The 17,571-nt window shown below is 43.7% G+C and overlaps 1 protein-coding gene across 1 annotated transcript in view; it reads right to left on the minus strand.

Moving 5' to 3' along the window:
- The window catches only part of TIMP3 (TIMP metallopeptidase inhibitor 3), a 37,383-nt gene that overhangs the window by 7,490 nt on the left and 12,322 nt on the right, over positions 1 to 17,571 (minus strand). The window contains exon 2 of the mRNA XM_035569234.2: positions 5,072 to 5,154. Coding sequence (XP_035425127.1) covers positions 5,072 to 5,154 — 83 coding nt within the window. The remainder of the gene's footprint in view (positions 1 to 5,071; positions 5,155 to 17,571) is intronic.

Consider the following 17,571-nt stretch of genomic DNA (forward strand, 5'->3'; position numbering starts at 1 on the left):
TATGCAGTTATCACAGCTCAGTAACAGCACTGCTGTGTACAGTAAAAGACATTCCAGAGGGTTTGTATTTTCCAGCCTTCCCTCTACACTCTGCAAATATGCAAGAAAAGCATTTTTTTAAATTAATCATGATCTGTGAGCTTCTGTTGACACAGTATGTTTGGAATAAAGCATTATGTCCTTAAGTGAGCAAAGTCTTACGCTGAATATGGAAGAACTGAACCTTGCCTCATCTCTACTTTATTCCTGCAATTTTGTTGGTATGGGATGACCTACTCAGATTTTCCAGTTACCCTCAAAACAGTTGAAGATCTAGATTCTGGCACAGGCATCCTATGTGTCCTTGGATGAGTTATTTAGCCTTCAGTGCACTTCCATTGCTCATCTGCAAAACAGCTCTGCCTTGCCTCACAAGGGTACTGTGAGGAAACAGACACTGACTAAAGACCATGTGTTTAGACCCCACTCTAGTGGGTGTTACAGCAAGAAGCTATGATAGCAGTATCTAAGCAGATAAGACTAGCTAAGATAACAGCTGGGTCTGCCCAGCCTCTCCAGCCAGTGCATTATCTACACTACAGAGGGCTGGATGCTGTGCACGTGCAACATCAGTGATCGGTCATTCAGAGCGCTAAGCTCCAGGTAGTGTAGGACTAAATAAGCATCTGTGCTACGATGTTTACACATGCACAAGCATGCTTTGAGCCCATGATCCCCCCTGCAGAAAGGGCCTACAATCCAGGTAAATCATTCCTCTGAGGAGCTGCCCAGGTCCTTTCTACAGGACCCTTGCATCTTTCTACGTAACTCCTTGCCTCTAAGGTAATGCTGAACTGGGATCTGTTTTCCATTTAATTTCCTGTTCACACTCCCATGGGGACAGCACTGGCATGGTTGCTGAAGGAAGCATGCTCAGCCCCTCAAAAAGCCCTTCAGCTCTACCCCAGTGACCTTCAGCAGTGCCAGCAGCTGCCATGTTCATTGGCCCAGGGTTGGGGCCAGACAGGGCCCTCATCCTCTGATGACTCAAGAAAACTCACTACGACCTTGGTCCTCAGGAAGAAAATGGAAATTTGACAATCTTCTACAGATGCCTCCTTTCAAAACAAATAAAGCATGTTTGGGGGACACACAACACATCCTGTAAGGGCTATTGGACCAGTCAGAAGAAGCCCAACCATAAAGCTAGCCTCTCTCCTAACTGCTACCCTTGGAGTCCTCCTGTGGCCACAAATGTGTATTTTTGGAAACATAATGACAGGGAACCAAGTATTAGCAAGAGTCACGTGCTGTTGCCTGCTAGTGCTGCCCTATTTCCAGCTGTGTCAGCATTCCCCTTCGCAGCCCCCCTGCTGCCTCAGAAACGCACGTGCAAATACTGTAGTGGTTCCTGCTGCATGAGTAACTTCTCCCTGTGACACGATGTTCCCCCCTCCGTCCCTCCCATGCAAGGTCACACCAGATGCCATGGCTTCCAGTCATCTTGCCTAACTTCAGCTCCTTAAAATGTAGCTGTTTCATGTGAAGTAGACATCCCTCTCTTGTCAAATGCCAAGGAAAGGCAATTCCATAACAACTCAGCCCACCCTAAAAAAAAAAAACAACTCTACAACTATTAGGCTGAATTACACTTTGGTGGGTCCTACCCTCTCCATTGACAATCAAGAGAGCAGGGAAGACTCAACACCTCATTTTAGTCTGTCTAAAATTAAACTTTAATCCCACCCTACTTCTTTCCTCTTGTGCCTATCAGGTTTCACCCCTTTAAGGCTCACCCCTAAAGACTCCCTTTACAGACTAGCAACAAACCAAAGAAAGCCTCCTTGCTTTTGGCAGCCTGTGCTGAGCGTTGCCATGGTCAACCAGGGCTGTGCGTGCACATGGAGCAGAAACATCCTGTCTCCTTGTTTCTCTTGCAGTTGCCTGAAATAGCTTTGGGCCATGCTCAGAGTGCACTGCAGAACACGCATGGGTTAGATCAGTCCTGTGCAGACCTCTGACACACGATCTTGAAATATTCTTAAATTATTTGAGATTTGAAATATTCTTAAATTATTCTTAAATTATTTGAGAAGGCAACAAGGGGAGTACTTGAAAAAGCACAAGGCCTTTTCAGGGCTATGGGCTGACCTTATGCTCTTACCTAGGCCCCAATCTATTTTAGTTATGAAATTCAGCAGTAAGTTCAGCGGTGTAAGCAAGAGCAAGAATCGGCCACGGCAAGCTCAAGGAGCCCACGGAAGAAATACAGAGATAGTTTGTTGCCTTTTAAGGCTCTCAATGCTCTTCAAAGGCAATTCAGTGCATGCTGCTAGACTAAAAGGCATGTTTATTTTTCATCCGCAGGTGCAGGCGGGTTTATAGGTGGCCAAAAAACACTGACATGTTAGTTTTATCTTCAGAGTTGTTCCCATGCAGCTGTGCAGAGCCATAGTTTTCTTTTCAGCAGGAGGACAGTCAGCTATCACTGGGGTGAGCAAGGGAAAGATGTGCTGCGTCACTCTGAGCTCCCCCACTGCACGAAGCCGAATCTCTCTTTATGCTGAATCCCCTAAGCTCAGCAGAAAGGCAGCAGGGTTTCAGAGAAGGCACTTAGTTTGTTTGTTTATCAGGAACTATGTCCTGGGACATTACAGCTCCACTGAGCACTTCCACTGTTTCCTTACTGCCAAAGGTCACGGTTAAATGTGCAATGCAACATCTCACCAACCCACCATTTACGTGGTAGAACGCCACATGCCAGCAGAGGCAGCCTGACCAACATACGATCTCCCCTTTAAAATCACTCTTGCCTTTGCTGGACATGTAGCTTTCCAACAAAATGCTGTGGGACATCTCCTGAAAAAAAGTCAATTGTTCTCTTGTGGTCTTGGTGTGAGGAATTTATGGATTACTGCAGTCTCTGCTGTAAACACTCTGGGCCTGTGCTGCAGACTAACTCAAGGAAAACAGCCAGGACAGGCTCCGATGTCTTCTTTAAAGATTGACACTATGGTGTCCGGTGACAGGAAAGTGGTTGCTGCTCCATGCAACATGGTCACCTTGCCTGGGCTTGTGCTCTTCCCCTTGCCAACAGACACAGAGAAACCTTTTTTTTTTTTTTTTAAGCTCAACTCGTAACAGTGACAGTGTTTCATCCTCTGACAACCTTTTAATCAGGTTCACAGGAATGTCAGCATGCCTCTTCCCAGGGTCAACTCCATTACACAAAGATGGACCACCTTTCTTGTTCTGGCAGTGGAACATCAACCATTTGGGTTGAATTCTGAGGGAGCTGTAAGTTCTGCTAGTGCTAGACCAATATCTGATGACAGATTACGCATTTTTCTGGGAAATAAGCACTTGAAGTCATTCAGTTCCTGAGCCATATTTGTTTCCCTTCTCTCATTTGCATGTTTGGCTGTCTGATATCATGAATGTCATCTGACCTTCAGAGAGCTGGAGAGTGCTGTGCTGACCTTGTTCCTTAGACAAAAATGGAAGGCAAATCGGGGGTTCTTGCTGGGTCTGGAGGAAAAGCTATTTCGTTCACTCCCCTGCACAGCAAATGCTTTACATCTGAAATCTCTGTGCTTAGGCAGAGGAGCAGTAATATAACACAGGATAATAGTTCACTTTGAGGGCTACTGTTATTCTAGATCATCACTGCACCCTGTCCATTAGCCCTATGTTAGAAACGAAGCACCAAACTGAGCAGGAGGGAAAGGAGGGGTCCTGGACAGATGGAGATGAAATCAAGAAAAGAATAATAGATGAAGCCATTGCAGCCTGTTGATGCTGAGTAGTATTGTGAAGTACACCAGCTGGACGGTGACAAAGCTGAACAAGAGCAGCACAGAGTGCTCCAAGCCTGGTGAAGCCAGGGACAGCTGTCAAAAAAATGGAGTGGCAGCATTGTTGTGCTGCTCCTGACATAACCCATTGGTTTTCTTTTTTTAAACAAATACAAGTTAATGAAATCTATATTTCCTTTTGAATCTTAAAAAGATTTTTTTTAAGATAAAGGAAATTAGTAAGTCCAGCACCTCTCTTATGCAAAGTGGAAGCATTCCACTCTAGTGGGAGAGCCATGCCAGGACCAGATTTGGCCACATGTGCGGTTTTGCGATAGTTTATGAAACAGGCTTTGCCTCTCCTCCTCCCAGCTTTGTTGCTTAGCTATAAACTGCCTTATAAAGAGAGTTACTGTTATGAGGCAAGCAACTGTTTTTTTCTGAACCTTTACTTTGTCTAATATGTTTCAGATTTCTTCAGTGTCTGCCAAGCTTTTCCATTCCCTTTCCTTTTTTTTTTTCCAAGACATAAACCAGTCTTATGACTGGAATTGCATAGCCAAGAAAAACAACGTAGGGCTGATTTTTAGCATTACATAACAAGGGGGCAGTTCAAGAAAACGTCCAAAGCAGCAGGTTGAATGCAGTTTGTACACCAAAGAAATCAGGGCTCTGAAGAGAAGCATTAGAGAAACCAAGAACTAGGGTAGGAGACCTACCTCTTTTCACCCAAAGAGTCAATAGTTCATAGCTCTTCCAACCTGATGATCTCTGAAAGCTACAGTGTTTGCTTTAGCTTTTTATAAAAATCTTTACTATATGAGTTTCCTTTGTTCTGTATGTGGAAAAAATGCTATCATGCTAACTGGTGGTCACAAGGAGTGCAAGGCAAGAAGAGAACACCTTCCCAAGGCTGGCAGACGCCCCAGCACCACATCTTGAACTTAACGAAAGCACTGCATGAAAAAACTTGGATTTCCATAGCCTAACACTGTGTATGTTGAACATAAACATGACTCCAGTACCTAGAGTGGCCCATTTGTCATCCTCTACTACCAGAAACGTTAAAAATAAAGGAGGAATTTAGGTATTCAGCACTGTATGTCAGGATGGCCTCTTCCTGCTCCTTTCCACTCTCCAGACAAATTTCTACCAATTGCTGGTTACCTTCCATTCTCACTGACCAAAAGCAAAGTTGAGGTGCTCTTATTTTAAATATGCAATCTTTGTATGTTATTACATGTTAACTAGAATCATTATCGTATCTGAAAATCTACGTGAAAAGTCTGCAAACATACCTTCATCTGCTTGACTGTGTATCGCATTGTTCCGAATGGTCCATCTTTCATGAGCTTCTTCCCCACAACTTTAGCTCGGATCACTGTCATGAGAGAGTAAAATACAACAAATTATAAATAACTTTACACTGAGATACAAAAACCCTCACAAGATTTAGGCTAGACCCTCCACTTCAAAAAAGCCACTTAGGTAACTTACTCTGGAAAATAAAACTCCAGGCCAACCTTCCTCTCAATTTGTTCTAAAAATCTCACACAACAGAGGCATGTAAAATGTGATGCCAAAGAAAGTATTTATTTAGAGGAAATCCAGTTATTTGTGAATACTAAGAACAGGCATTATTTGTGTTGAAACCCCACTGAAACCTGACAAACAGACTATGGCTGGGACCAAGGCAAGGCAAAATCTTTGCACCAAGCCAGTGGGATGTAATTTGTATTGAATGCCTTAAGTCTCAACATAAAGAACGATGTTCCACAAGGCACTACTTTTAAACTGCAATATCAGTGCCCCATGCAGCTTCTGTTTCCCAATAACCACAAGAGCACACTGGAATGTCCCATATCTGGTGCTTCACTACAGCAGCCAGCTTTGAGATACCACAGCTCCCAACAAACAGCTCCCTTGAACAAATGACTACCACGTTAAAACAGATTGTTCAGCAACCAGCAAGTCCACAGCAAAAGCAGCCAGGCCAGTCAGAAGACACCTGGAGGACAAACTAGAGCTGATCACATGTTGAATCCAACCTGGCACCAGTATCTCCACTGTGCTACAGATGCACCACAGCAACACCAATTGAGACTCAGCCATCACAGATAAGGACCTTGAGGTGTCTCAAATGAATCTAGCAGGTAGTTTACAGCCACTGCTTCATGAAGAGTTTTCCTGCTCTTGTATTTTTCATGTATTCTGCAAGAATTACTGTTTTATATAACCTCTTCTTCTTCCAAAAAAAAAAGATCTACAATCACCTGCTTATCTCAGTAGGAAAGCAAAGCTTAGCAACAGCGCAAGAATTATTCAGCTAAAGCCCACTACTCTAGAACAATCATATCACATTATAAAAGCACCAGAAGTGGCTGTTTACAAGGGCTTAAGAAAGTGAGATTTGACAAGACCAGTCCTGAGAGGTATAAGGATTGCCATTAGAAAACCCTGTACCCCAAAAGCCACTTAAACAAACAAAAAAAGGAAGTCAAAATTCCACTAATCAAGAAAAATGAAGACAAACTCACTCTGCTCCAATTTGTATTCTGTGCCTCAGCCAGATTTCTCAAATGAACTTTAAACTTTATAAGACAGTCCTGCTGGCTTTGATTCAAAGGTCCAACAAAACTTTTGTTTATTGTCAAAATTCTTTCTTAATTTTTTTCAAACTTCTATTATCCAATGGCAGTAAAGCATATGATTTGTACAATTTTATTGATTCCACTATTTAACAACTTGCTCAGACTTCAATTTACTCCCTTCTTCAAAATTTCATAGCTGCACTGAAGCATGTCCTTCAGGACAGTAAATATGTTTAAAAAAGATTCTTCTATTTGTTGCCTGCAGCCACCACCACTAGCAAAGCTACAGAAACCAGACCACTTAAGAGTCAATGAAAAAGAACACAATTTCTTTAAAGCTTTGTGAATTCCAGGGCACTTCACTAATAATGGAGTCTATAGCAAGGGTGTCAAAGGTCTTACCTTCATCTGTGGCATATCTGACATACTGAAATTAAAAAAACTGGTGTTTGCCTGACACATCTGAAATCAGCAATGGAATCTTGTAACTAATTGACAATGACAACAAATATACTAAAAAGCAATTTTGCAAAACACTAGGGTTTTCAAACCAGAACATGATTAGCATCAAAGATGACAATCACGTTCCCAGTCACTGACAAAACACCTAGAAATCCATTTTCTTCATGAACTTAGCTGCTAGCTTGGCAGCCCTTTAACTGCCTGGTTAAAGTAAAGCAGCCACTTCAGAATGAAGGCAGCTTTGATTTATAGACTAATCAGCAGCTTCACCAAAGGACCAGAGATTCGAACTATGCATCTTCACCTGCACATAACAGCATCCCAGTTTCAGCTAATGCCACCCTTGCAGACAGGTGGAAGGATCTGTGACTAGACTAAGAAATCCCTGTCTCTTCAGATTATTACTCCTCAGCAAGGTTAGTAAATAGAACCTTAGTGTGGGCTATTGCTTCAAGCTTTTAAGTAAATGGGTCAAGCCCTCTATATCTCAGAGCTGTTGCCTTTATCATCCAAATGATAAACTTTCTAAGTAAGTTCCTTCCTCTACCAAAACGCCTGGAAGCAACAAGGAACCCACCCTGCATCATTTTTCCCCTATTAAAGGAAAAGTCAGCCAAGGAGCAAAGGATGCTCCAGCTTAAGTCTACTCGCTGTATTTTGTGAAGCTGAATTCCTGCCCCTTACGGATCAGACACATCTGGGTAAATGGAGAGAAATGCTGGCCAGACAGGACTGCCCAGAGCTCCCAGCTGCAGATTTGCAGCCACGTGTCTCCCAGTTCCCATCTTTGCGCGGTCAGGCTGCTGTTCACCAGTTACACTGCTGGGCCACTCTTCACACCTCGTCAAAGGACATTGCTCCTAACTCAGCAGGGGCCATGCATACTTGCCAAAGGACTTGTTCACTCTCTGCAAAGCATTGGAAACTCACAGTATTTCTGCTGCAAGTTTAGTCCCTGCTACACTGAAGAAATCAACTCTTTACTTCTGGGGACTCCTATTGTTTCAACAGAATAAGACACAAGGTGCTGTGACTGCTCCCCTGAACTCCTTCCTTCTCCCTGAAGCTCTATTACAGTCCTGCTGTTACTGATGGGAAACTTTATCCCACACAAGTGGTCACCAAAATAGCTGCATATTTTTAAACCACAATTCCTTTGATGTACTGCCTATAAAAATACTCTGAGATGGATGTTTCTCAGTACTTTGGGGTTTCAGGTCAGGTCACTTTGTGGGACTGGAGCAGTTGGCAAGGTCTCACGAGTGATTTGTAATTATTTATGAAAAGTTAAATTAGATGGGGATATAAATCTTGATAAGATAAGCGTGGCAGCCATACTGTGATTCAAAGAGGAGAAACCATACAAGCTGCTTCTCCATAGTTGACACAATTTTAAAAATGAGGGGGAGAATGAACAGAGAGAAAGAAAACCAGATATTTAGTTGATATTCTAAAAAACTGTCATGAAAGTTACAACCTGCTCTGGTTGAGGATTCAAGAAATACATCTAACAATGTATCACAAATAGCCAATGTATTTATCTTTTTTTCCCTCCTTTTAAATGAGAGCTGACTTAATGCTTCAGAAAAACAGAGATGGCTCAGATTTGCCACTGGACTAGTGTAATGCACACAGCTCATAGTTTGTATTTCACTGGCATCTATATCATGGTTGAAGCTCTCTACATGTGCATGTATACACAAAACACACACAAAAATCACCTAAATACTTATCCAAATGACACTGGATAAGGCAAACAAATGAGAATGGGTACAGGATAAAAAGGCCCTATGTGCGCTTTTACTTGTCCAAATGCACACCCATCCAAATCCACTCAAAGGTTGCTTAACTTTATGCCTTACTTTGGCCATTTTCTCAAGGATTCATAGGAAGAATAGGTCTAAAGGTAAGGACACCAGCTTCACAGCTGAGATAGCGGAGGGTGGGGTTTTTTTGTGAAGAATTGGACAATGACTGATGTGAGGGGAGTGGACCCATGCAAAATTAAGACAAGCATTTGCCAGGTTGAGGAAACAATATGGTGAAAAGACTTGTATTTACAAAATCATTTCATCCAGGCACCCACCAGCTACCACACATGTAGTAGCAGCAGCTTAGCAGTTCTTTTTCCCCCAAGTGAAAAGCAAAGGCACCAACTCTCTTTCCATCCAAGCCTGTGTCCTTTATCGGGGTCAGCCACTAGATGGTGACAATACCACAAATCTCACCTTCCATCAACAAGAGGGCAGTGGTATGTGTGGAAGCTCACACCACGAATCCCAGTTGTACGTCCAACCACACCAAGAGAACCAGATGCTTTCTCTCAAGCTGGCTGGTTGTCATCCATGAACAGCAGCTTTAAGTGCAGGCATACAGCCTTTAGAGACCAGGATTTGCTCCAAACCCATCTCCCTTGTGACCAATTATCATGAAAAGCTCAGGAGAGAAACATGTGCTACGATCTCGTTATTGTTTCATGGATTTCTTTTACTGGTGTGCAATATGAGTATTTTGAAGTGAGAATTTTGGCTGAGATGTACGTTCATTGCACTTCAGTAAATTAAGGATCTGGAGGATTCTTGCTGCTTACTAATGAAGACATAGGGGAGAAGTTATTCTCCCTGCCCGTTCTTCAACATTGACTACGGCCTGAGGCCACTGGCTACGGCAGGAGCTGGACTGCAAAACCAACCCCAACAGAATGGGGTACTTGGAAACGCCACCTCAACACTCAGTGTGGGACATGCCAAGGAGGAAGGCTGCCATTTTACCCATCCAAGGACCCGTGCCCACTCCCAGGAGCAAGTTCCTGAGAACTTTTCCCCAAGCTTACTAGCAGCTCTCCCACTTGGCACGTCTCACAAGAGCTCCTTACAGCGCTGTACAAGCTGCAGGGCTTACATCATGCGGGGCTAGGGCAGGGGGTGTGTTTAAGACTTCCAAGCACACCTAGCACCCTACTGAGGTATCAGTCAGCTGGCCAAGGCAGGATGCTCTCACACACAGATTTGCCAGCATTGTGGAAATACTGCTGGTGCTGCTTAAAGGATAGAATTGCTCTGCTTGTCCCGTGCTCTCCCTCTCTCACACAAGCTCTGTTCCTTTTCCCACACCCCAGCTGATCTGTTAGCAATCATTACCAACACTCTTGGCCTCCCTAATAACAGAGGGCCATAACTACAAGTGGATTGTGTCCTTTGGACTGGAAGTCTGGCCCAGCTGTATGCAGCCTCTTGGGGACCTGTTAAATTGCCTGGTGGTTGCAGGCTTGCATGAGAAGCCAGCGGGTGGGGCTGCCTCTGGAAGAGGGACAGGAAAACACCCGCTCACCCGTTCCTCCACTTTTATGGCAAAGCAGAACGGAGGGGGAAATGCTGATGCCAGCAGGAGGTCACGAAAGGGCAAAAAACAGATACAAGTCCCCAGTCTGTCTGATATGTCTGTACTGAAAGTCGCATCCTCCCATGTAACCAAAACAGAATTCTTTTACAAATCAGAGTATTGAATTTGAAGGCTTCTTGCAAAGACCAAGAATGATGAAAAGATACAACAGAGGAGCTTTCTCTTGCCTTGTTCCACCATGACCTCCAGCCAAAGCCACAAGAGCAATGAAAGCCTCTTTCGCTTTGTCTTGGAACACGCGAAGGGCAGCAGTGCTGCTGGAAAGCATCACTGGAGAAGCTCATCACAAAACCAAAAAAAGAGGTAGTGAAGTAAGCAGTTTGCTGCTGGCTGCCTTCCTCTCATACTCCTCACCAACTAGTTCCCAATTAGCTTACTCAACTGACAGCCCAAATCTTGACCTTTTGGCTTTTCATCGCACTCTGAGGAACGCCGACTGAGAAAGAGCACCCTCTTAATACCAACCGCTTCTACCAGTCAGTCAGAACAAATAATACCACAGTGGAAAGAACTTGTACTTCCTTCAGTAACTACCAAGCTTGCTGGAACATTTTGACTGACATAAATAAAAACAGGAAGGGAAGATACACAGATATCTTTCCCTCCAATTTCTGACCAGAACTATTGGCCTTCAAACCACTTTTGGCCTTCGTCCTACAGATCAGAAAACTGTCCCTAACTGTGGCACTGCAAGGCTATTTGAAGCCCACCCCAAAAAGCAGAAGGCAATTGAATGGCTTCACCCAGGCCCAAGTTCTACCTGAACTAACTGATCATAATTGCAGTTGCTAAATAGTAAGCAGGTTTTGTATTCCTTTCTATTTTGCAGCTTTACTAGCCACTGAGAGCCTGTTCACACAACACAATGAATTGCCTTACTTCCAACACCACAAAACAGGCGTGATACACTCTTTCACACAAGATTGATTGCATCAGACCTCCCATCACTTCAAAAAAAGTTATAAACTGCTCTAGAAGGGTTTTCCCTATGTGGGAGAAGGCTAATCCTCCCAACAAGACCACAAATTAAAGATGCTAGGTTGCATGAAACAAGTAGAATTTCGGTTGTGCTTGGCATTTCTCCTGTAGCTTATTAACTGGGTACAAATTCTGAGGTGGCATCTTTTTTGAGGTAGCAAGCATTTTACTCCCTCTCTGTATTGTGCATCTCACCATATGGAAGCCCAAGCAGTACTGCCTTGGAAATACATCGTGAACAGAAAGAAAGGAGAGTCTTAAACAAGAAACTGCAAATTATCTTCTAGGTATTTAATTCTGGTTCCTATACGTGATTTGGTTGATGACTCCTCAGCTGCCCAGCACTGCCCCTACACCCAACTCCTCCTGTCAGCTCCCTTGCTTTCCCATCATACACGGGTAGACTGTTTTGAGGACAGAGAAAAGACTGACAGGAGGAGGAAGAGAAGAGGGATCTAAAATGTGTTTCCACCCATTTACAAGAACAATCCTTAAAATCTATGTGTAGATGGTACATTTTGTGCCAAGCAAAACCAGCTTTAGGAAATACCTCTTGCTAAAACACAGAGAAGCTAAAGGCAGAAAAAAAAAAAAATCTGTTGTTACTAGCTATTACTACCTACTGAGTTCAGGAAAGCCAGGCGGGACCAAGAGATTAGCTAGAACAGGCAGAGCATGGCTAGTTGAGTCATAAGAGTTACATGCATCACTAAGTTAAACTCACAGCCTGCGTCAACAACACATTCTAGGTTTGCTACAGAAGTAAGCAAACAGAGCTGCTGCAGGCTGCAGAATGAGTGTGCCTACAGCTTTCAGGATCTTCTGGCAAAATATAGAGGAACCAAAGCCACTCCTGTAAACTAGCCATTTCTGTCTCCTTTTTGGCAGGCTTTTTTTTTTTTCCACCTAAATATTTAACTAGTTACTGACAGATGAATTCAGTCTAGAGGCAAAAGGCAGTAGTCACGTATCAGAACAAAGGAAGAGCAATGGGAGTGGAAGAAGCAGGAGTGCCCGACAAACAGAGTGCAGCAGAGCAGCACCTTCACTTCTCTCTAAGGGATGTTCTCCCAACAGTGCACTTTGCCTCATTTTGTGTCACTGACAACTAGCAAAGAAAGAACTGCTTTTGGCCAAGGTTGGCAGTGTTGAAAGGAAACCAACAAAATGCAAAAGCACTTCCAGAGCCAGCTTACAACAATGGATAGAAATAATATGCATGTGACTCAAAGCTGATCAGATAATGACTCACTCAAGCACCTTTTCCCTTTTCTTTTTGGTCTACATAAGACTTCAAGAGTAAGATTTAACTCAGTCCTCACTTCTGGATTAAGTACTTGGAGACAAAGTACGTACAGGACAAGGGGAAGCCAGGCTGAGACAAGTAAGGCTCTGGTTTCTCACAGCTCTTTGGAAGCGTTCGAAGGAGCCACAGCTCTTAGTGTTCCACTCGGAGAATATGGCAGGGCTGAGGTGAGACCAATTAGGGGCAAATGGAAACCACATGCGATCTTAATGAAACAAGGAGCTGGAGTGCATGGCTTACTGCTGCAGGAGCATTTACTGCCTGAAAGGAATGTGCATCTGGCATTGATCGTTTCCCAACCCATCAAGCGAGCTGTAACATGGAAAGCAAATTGGAGCACATGAAGAGAGATGAATTGCCTGAAGAAGTACTGTTAGGGGAACAGCCTTTGCAAGGAGAAAATGTGTCCTCTGGCTGTGATTTAGTGATATGGTTGCAAGTGAGGCTGATCAGGCATTTCCACAGATCACGATCAGGAGAAGAAACTACAAGTGCAAGTGTTAGAGTGACTAAAATGGGACTGTGTGGTACTTTAAAGAACCTAGGATCAAAGAAAACCCGTTCTGAGTTACATGGAGCAGACTCTTACTCCCTGAAGGTCATGGGCACCGCTTAAAGAATAAAGTACTGCTGACCGTAAGCAAGGGCAACATGCCTGTTTCTGAAGGTGAATGATGTTGTTCTTATGTGTACCTCAAACAGGTAGACAGTGAGGAGATTTGAAGCTGAAGAGACAGTGCAGATACACCCCTTTTTCCCATTTTTTTTCTTTTTGACTGCATTTTTTTTTTTGAAGAAGTTTCAGTTCTGCTAGGAAAGAAAAGTCCTCGGTCTGCAAAGCTGTAGATAAGTTGCTCTACTGGGATACGGTCGTTCCTTTTGCAAGCTGTCGTGTTGCAGTTTGATATCCGGTTCTCAGAACAAAACTGCTATCTTCACCAAGCAGTCAAGAGGCTGCTCAACAGGCATCAGAAGGCAACAGAGGGGGGAAAACGATGCTCTCATCCAGCACTCAACTGTATATACAGTGAATGTCCAAGGCTTGCACCTGGTAGATGCTACCTTGCTTTTCGTTTAACAGTGAGACCTCTCTAAAGCCAGATATGTAGAACTGGCGTGTCTTTGCTTCTTTAGCGTTAAGTCTCCTTTCTTTGATATGTGAAGTTAACAAGCTCAATCGCTGTATTTTTCACGGAGGCAGCAGAAAATTCTTGAGTCAAATCTGCCTATTTATTAGTCTTCCTTAACACACCATGTTATCCACAAATGCACTGGGAGCTCTCATCCGAATGGGCCAACAGGAAGAAGAGGAAGAAGAAGAGTCCTGCAAAGAAGACCTTCCGAAAGCAGTTTTCTTCTGCGCATGAGAAATGGAGCAGCTCTGACAGCATACGTAAACCTTTCAAAATGGGGAGTATCAAAAGCCACAGGCCTGGACACTCCCAGCCTCAGCGACTTACTTCAGAGGAGTCCTTCCTTCAGCACCTCGCCCAGCCGGGACGGGTGCCAGGGCCCTGCAAGGATGCTGCACGCCACTGATCACTCCATTTTGCACGTAGGAGCTAGGGAGGAAGAACCGTTTGGGAACACATATAGATTTCAAGGGTAACGGGTGGACCTGCCAATTCCTTCCTGCATTGGAAAACTTGCATTGAACTGATAGAGTCAGCAGCTGTCCATGTCAAAGAGGTATACATATTTAACCAGGTCTGACCTATATGTGCTGCTCTGCTGTTCCTGTTTGCACCAGACCTTACAGGACCTAGTATTAAGCCTGCCTGACACTGGAATTAAACCTGCATTCAAGCAATTTCTCCTGTCAGCAGCCAGTACCTTTGCCCACTGTTGTGCTGTAAAAAGCTGACAGCCTCTGCAGAGTGTCCACTAGATGTGTCCATGACAATTCTGGTTTATCATGACGCTTAAGAAATGTATTAATTACCCATTTTATTAAAGTCCATTATCTAACCGCAGTCACTAATACTATGGATTAAATTTCTGAGTTGAGCTACATGAAGAATTCTGCCCTGAAGTCTCAGCACCATTTAAAGACCTAGGGCATAGCTCTCAGGACACCAGCCAGGCAAACTTCACACTGGCCAGCTCACCTGCCTGGCCAGCATCCCATCAAGTACCCCATCCTAACTGTGTGCCTAAACATCAACCTTCAGTTTCAACCATCAGAGGGACATCGAGGGCCAGAGATACTCAGTGATGATTTGATTGGGGAATAAGAATTAAAAATAAATAAATAAATAGGAGACTGATACGAGAAGCTCATGGAAAGAGGTAATGAGAAGAGTTGAAAGTCTAAGAACATCTGTAAGCAACAAGCTTACAGGAACATGAATAGTAATTATTGCACACTGTATGTCCTCTGGCTTTGAAGGGGCAGGATTTTTTCCCTGTGCACAGACACAGAGCCTGGCAGCAGAAAGGATAGGCAGTCACTGGCCAGCAACCTTTGTTCTTCAAGTAGTTTCCTCAGAAAATCCCTGACTGTCCTACTGACAGACTGGCTAAAGTGGTTCCTTAGAAACCGCGACATAGAGAAACAGTAATTTAGTTCTTTTATTACACAAACTTTCTTCATCAAAAGGAATTTTCTTCAAAAGTTCATGTTCATGGACAGCCCAAAGGGCCCAATGCAGAATAGATTTCCAGAAGTTACATGCTACCTTACTACCCTGACACTTATGTACATCCTGGTGTTTCCAGTGAAATAATGCAATACGGCTCTTGGCTAGACTTCTTTAAGCAGAGAACACACTGAATAGTTAGTAGTGCCTGTCCTACCACCAATCGTTGACTGTGGGGTTTTTGTTTGTTTTTGCACAAATCCAAGGGTGACCCATAGTGGTCTGTTCCTGGTCAGTATTGTTGATTGGTGCTTTTTACGTGGAAATGTTCAAGTCTGACCATACAAACCTGATGGTGATTTAATTAAAGTTAACATACCAGTCAGTTAGCTCACCTGTACTACTGGAGTTTGAGAGCTTCATGAAGTATTCTTACCAAAATCTTCCATTTAATTTCCAATTCGGGCACGTTAGGCCTGCATTCTGGTATCAGTTCTTAGGTGTTCTTGTCACTTTTTTTTTTCTTTTTTTTTTTTTTTTTTTAAGAAAGGCAAAATGCTATATACAAGACATGGATGGTTAGTCATTATATTTCAGCAAAGTAATGAGCATGAACTAACCTCCCAGGAGCCAGCTTTGCAGAGCTTGGGTGAAGCTCACACCCAGAACACAGGTGTAAGCAAGTTTAAACATCTTGACAGGGAGGGAACTAACATAAATGTAAGGGGAAATGCCTCATCTCAGTCCTCTGACAGCAAGCAGCATAGCCACAAGCTTGTTTGTTCATTAATGCAGCAAACCCAGAGAACTACCCATTGCCAAAGGCTAAAACAAGTGAAGGGTGGGTAGACTTGCACTGAAGAGAATCCTCAGCATCCAGAAAAGCTAATGATGAAGCCCAGAGGACTAATGACCTCGAATCCCTTCCGACTTGAGGGGTAGCAAGTAACCTGATCAAAATCACCATCTCCTGCAGGGCTGGCTGTTCCTGTTAAATCATCAGGGATAGGACTGGAAGGAATGTTTCTGGAATGCTTTTTCCTGTCAGGAAATGTGGTTTTACTTAAGTCACAAATTTCTAAGGAAAGCATCAACTTCAGCACAAATATTTATTTTTCTCCTCAAAAAAATGAAACCTATTTTCATCCTGAGTCAGCATTTCTCTTTGATTTCTCTTGAAGTCTAAATGTTAATGTGACATCTCTTAACCCTTCAAAACATTGGTTTCAGATGCATCAGAATAATCTTTTTTCCTGAAAATTCTGTTCAGAAGACTTTAATATTTTCGTTTTCCCTCCCATTTCATTTTGAATGAATTTCTACCATTTCAAAACTCTCTGTGGAACAGAAATCCCAACCCTCTCCAACACGTGTCCAGATTCCTCTTTCGCTCTGTAAATCAGAGGTGACAACAAGCTCTAATGACAGAAGCAAGGGTAACTTCCATTTTCCACCCTCGTTTCTCAAAAGCAGCAAATAACAAATTCCTGCGAATAGGAGCTGCAGGTGCCAGGAACTGGCATCGTTTCAGAAAGCAAACCCGCTCTCCCTTATCTCAAAGGGGATCTAAACTAAAATGAGCACCCAACATGAAAGTCCTTTAATTCAGTGCAACAATAAAAGCCTGACAACACTGCGGACTGTAAACGAATGCAGACGTACTAGAGCTGTCTTTAAAAAATGACTTAGGACACCACAAACACGGTAATTTAACCTGCTCCTCAAGTAAAGCTTTGGGCTGCTGAGTGCTTGTTCTTTGAGACTGCAGGCAAGTCAGCTCTAACGAATGCCTTCCTCTTCGCTCTATGCTTTCTAGCCATTTCCAACATTTTGAAGCAGTATTGTTTGATTGCAGGCTGCTTCCTGAAGCTGCTTCCTTCAACTGCCTGCCGAACCCAGTGGGAATCCTGCCTCCAATTTCAGCCGGAGTGGGATCAGGCCCTACATAAGTAGCGGCGGAATCCCCAGACTTAGGAGCTGAACAGCTGCCTCTGCCCTTCCGAAAGAAAAGAGGAAAAGTTATTCCTGCAGCTGTTTTCCCCTAAGTGCCTTCACTCCAAACTGTAACAGGACTGGAGGGAGGGGGAGAAGGGGGAATTTTAATAACCCATTAAAAAGAAGTACGGGCCATTGCGCAGCAGCTCTTTCAGTTCGACTCAAGCAGGGTCACTGCTGCCAGGCTCAGACAGCCCTAAGGGCACGGGAAAAGTCGTCTTCTTGTTTTCACATCTCATTCACTGAGCGGGTAACGAGGGGGAGGGAGGAATCAGCTTTGGGGTTAATTAGCACCATGAACAGACAGCTGCATTGTCATTAGAAGTTCAAGAAGTCATCAGGGTCATCACTGAACCGCAAGATGTACACACACGCACACGAGGCACACGTCTAAGCCTGGAGTTTTAGAAGCCTTGCTTGGCTCTGATTTTCCACTACTCCAAGGGAAACTCTTTGAGTTAAGAACACTGAACTGTTGTGGCTCT

The sequence above is a fragment of the Cygnus atratus genome, chromosome 1 (genome assembly GCF_013377495.2).
Source record: "Cygnus atratus isolate AKBS03 ecotype Queensland, Australia chromosome 1, CAtr_DNAZoo_HiC_assembly, whole genome shotgun sequence".
NCBI lineage: Eukaryota > Metazoa > Chordata > Aves > Anseriformes > Anatidae > Cygnus > Cygnus atratus.